The sequence below is a fragment of the Gavialis gangeticus genome, unplaced genomic scaffold (genome assembly GCF_001723915.1).
Source record: "Gavialis gangeticus isolate Ggan-Ray unplaced genomic scaffold, GavGan_comp1, whole genome shotgun sequence".
NCBI classification, from domain to species: domain Eukaryota; kingdom Metazoa; phylum Chordata; order Crocodylia; family Gavialidae; genus Gavialis; species Gavialis gangeticus.
The window spans coordinates 154344436-154348279 of record NW_017729025.1 but is presented as its reverse complement, the minus strand read 5'-3'; the positions used below and the strand labels follow the sequence as shown (position 1 = coordinate 154348279).

The 3844-nt window shown below is 51.4% G+C and overlaps 1 protein-coding gene across 4 annotated transcripts in view; it reads left to right on the top strand.

Annotated features, from left to right (window-relative positions):
* Nucleotides 1-3844, top strand: part of RASSF7 (Ras association domain family member 7) — a 77656-nt gene that overhangs the window by 21748 nt on the left and 52064 nt on the right. For all 4 annotated transcript variants that reach the window (XM_019519811.1, XM_019519809.1, XM_019519808.1 and 1 more), the window contains exon 3: nt 1314-2221. In XM_019519811.1, the coding sequence (XP_019375356.1) occupies nt 1314-2221 (908 nt within the window). The remainder of the gene's footprint in view (nt 1-1313; nt 2222-3844) is intronic.

The following is a 3844-nucleotide window of genomic DNA, read 5'->3' as shown; positions in this document are numbered from 1 at the left end:
CACACATTAAAGCTCATTAACTTGTGCTAAGTGCCCTTTGAGAATCTCAAAACTTGTGCCACTTCATGTGAGGGTTAACTGTGGGCCATGCTACCTAGCTCTTGTTAATGTAACTTCTGTCTGCTCCGCAGAGATAAAACAAACAGTTTGTAGTCCTCCGACATCCCAGTATGCACTGCTTTAACCCCCTGCTTTTCCCAGCCCCCCTTCCCAGATCAGGGACAGTGCCCAGGTATTCTGGCTCCTAGCCACATCTCTGCTCACCAGCCCTCCAGTGGCAAGTCAGAGCTGTGTATTAACCTTTAACATGTGACTGCTCACAGCCCATTCTAACTTTTAACATTGCTTGGCACTCCACAGCTGTAGTATGGTCTAAGTGTAACATGTAACTTCACCCTCATAACACAGTCCTGTGTCTTAATAACATGGATTAAAAGGAGGCTCTGGTTATACTCTGATGTGATGCCTGTAGCAGGAGCTCCCAGCTGTAGCAGGCCCATCTGTTTGGATGGGAGGGGTTGGTTTGGACCAGTAGCATTGTAACATGCTCAACTTTCCTGGCCTCTGGTTATGTGCACAGGCATAGCTCAGATTTTTTTCCCCCACCCCTTCCAGGCAGGCTAGAATCAGTGTTTAATCCCCAGGGGACAGCAATTTCTTCCTGTTGGCTGCTGCTTATTTGGCAGATGCTTTCTGATGCTGTGGTGGTGACTTGAAAAGATCCCTTATCTTCAGACTGCACTAGCACTTGATGGCTGCAGTGTAGGCGTGACCTAGGAGTCTCTACGGCTGTGGTGTCCTGTCCTGTCCAGGCCTGAACCTTAGTGCTAGAACTGGAGCAATGGAAAACATAAAAGATTTTGAATTTCCTAGTACAGGCAAGACCCTGTTCCTCTCTGAGGAATCGTCCATATCTACGGACTTGGAATGAAGCTAGGGTGGTGAGCCAAGGGTAGGAAGGAAAGGGCAACCCATGGTAGGCTGGAAGTGCATTGGCTGAGCATGGTGGAGGAAAATTGCACATTGCTATGCTATAACCAGTGACGATGGTCTCCTTCCCTGAGGGACAGCAAGGTTCCTGTTTGCTAGTATGGTGGAAGAGACCTAGCACCTATGATTGGACATGCTGCCAGCATCTGTGCACTTCTAATGTTGGGTGGAGCTGGGGTTCAGGCCAGAGAGGGGGTGAGGTGAGGTGTCTGTTGCCTGACATTACAATCGTGTGATTAAAACTTTGCCGTCTGTGATTTCCCTTCCCCTCAAGACGCACTTCTCCCTGAGCCCCTGGTGACTGTTCTTTGTTCTCTTCCCAGGTCAGACAGGGCGGTACGTCCTCGTCCAGAAGTTGCGGGAGAAGGAGAGGCAGCTCCTCCCGCATGAGTGCCCAGTGGAGTCTCTAGCTAAGTGTGGCCAGTATGCCAATGATGTGCAGTTCGTCCTGCGGCGGACAGGCCCCAGCCTCACTGAACGGCCGTCCTCAGACAATGCCGCCCAGGCTCCTGAGAGGACGTTCATCCGGGCCAGCCTGCCCATCAAACCCAGGCCAGTGAGCACAGAAGTGCCCAGGTCCAGGGAGCCTAAAAAGTCCATGACCTTTAACTTGGGCCCTATGGGCCCCAGCGATCTGTTTGCCAAGAGCAAGCTGAGGCAGCACAAGAGGGACAATGCTGATGTGAAGGACGGTGCCAATGGGGGCCAGCCCTCCAAGGATGAGCTGTTTAAGACAGTGCTGCGTCAGCAGGAGCAGCTTTACTCCTTAGAGGTCCATGGGGATTCTTTGGAAACGGACCTTAGGTACTGGGAGCGCAGCAGGAGTACCAGCCAGGAGGATGAGATCCTTTACCTGGAGCAGCTGGTCAGGCGGAATGAGATGGAGCTGGGCGAGGAGGAGTTCTGGCAGAGCGAGCTGCGCCTGGAGAAGGAGTGCGAGAGGGAGCGGCAGGAGAAGGTGAGGAGCCTGCAGGCCACCCTGGAGGAATACACGCAGAAGATCCATGAGCTGACTGCCAAAACAGAGGCCTTGGAAAAGGAGATCCAGTGGGAGATAGCTGAGCGGGCCAAGAGAGTGAAGGAAGCACCTGCCCAGGGGCCTATGGATCTAGATGATGTGGCGGCCAAAATGAAAAGGGACCTGGAAGCTAAGGTCAAGCAGAGTGCCCAACTGGACAGCAGCCTGACAAACGTGGAGAAGGCCTTGGAAGAGGCTGAAAGGAACCTTCAGGTATGGCCTTGGTAACGTGCGTGTGCTGGTGAACACCCAAGGAAAGCAGTTTCATTCAGCTGCTCCCCTGGGCTTCCTACCCAGCCTTTAAAATGGGGTCAACTGCCTGTGGCCAGAGTGGGAGAGACTGGATTCAGGTCCTGATTCAGCACTTCCATCCCTGTGGAATAAAGCCCTTTGGTCTGTGCTTAAAAACTGTGCTGAATCAGGGTCGTAGACACAAGGGTCCTCCTTTCCCACTGTAGTCTGCACTCTCCTTTCATTGGCATCACAGTTGCCTGTAGAAGCATTATAGGTAATGTGAGGGATCAGCTGCTAGAGATGGCACCACTAAGTCCTTAAGGTTAAATGCTGCTTAGCTAGATGCACTCCCCGTGGTTTTCCAACATGGATGCTGTAACAGCTTGTCTGTATCTTGAATGATGCTGACCCATTTGACCCTAGTCCAGCCAAATGCTGAAGCCAGGGCTCAGCTGGAGCTCCAAAAGAAATCCCTTTCTCAATTCAGTGGGATTATGTCTCTACCCCAGCACTGGGCCTGGACTTGGCAGGATTGAGTCCCAAGTGGGTTAGAAGCTGGTGCAGGTGGTATAAAATTGTGGTGGGGGCATAATTCTTGCAAAAAATTGCATTTGCTGGTGTGACTTGAACCCAGGAGCATGTGTGGCCTTATGGATCGGTATTGGCTGCCTGGTGCTAAGTTGTGCTGGCCTGGCATGAAACCCTAGGCCTGGGGAGTAGCATGCATGCCACAAAGATGCTGTGGTGAGTGGTGCCATCTGACCGTGTGTCACCACGCTGAGAGGAGCACTCATTCCTTCATGCTATCTGGGATGTCCTGCAGGAAACATTCAGTCAGCAGGTCCCCATGTGCTGCAGCAGCCTGGTGAATGGCAAAGGCAGGGCCATGGGCAAGGCCTGAGGGAAACAAATTCTCTAAACCTGAGGGTATTATGAGGTTTAAGGGCAAAATTGTCTTTCCTCTTTAGTTGGTGATGTCCTCTCCAAGTGAGGGAAGGAAACACCAGTACTCATGCAGCAGGGGAGAGAAACACAGTACACATGCAGTACTTACTAACAGCAGTTGGAGTGGTAAGCTCTAGAGCAGGTTATTAATTTATGATGGGATCTCTGTGCAGGAAATCAGTGTCTGGGAAAGAGGATCAGCAAATTTATCTGTTCCTTTAAAAAAAAAATCTCTCTTCTCTTTCCTCATGGAAAGTAAATGGGGAGCTAGTGGGTCTAAGGCCTGTGTGAATGGCTTTTTGCAGGGTTTGGGTAGAGCCAGTTAGTGCTTTGAATGCCTGAGAGGGAGTGTACTGAGCAGAGCAGGTCTCAGTGTTGTTGGCAGTGAGGGGAAAAAGAAATGGACCTGTGAAAGGGCAGCGCAGATCAGAAGATGCCTGGGGATGTGTTTCCTGTAGAAGCCAAACATGCTGCCTTAGCTCCACCAGGACCAGACATAGACATGGGTGAGCAGGGTGGCCACCCAGGGCCCAGACAGAAAGGGGGCCTGAAAATGGTAATTATTACTATTATCATTATCTCTGGTGAATGGGGGCCTGATACTAAAAGTTCTCCTGAGGCTGCCCGGAGTCTAGGTACGGTGTTGAGCTCCACTGA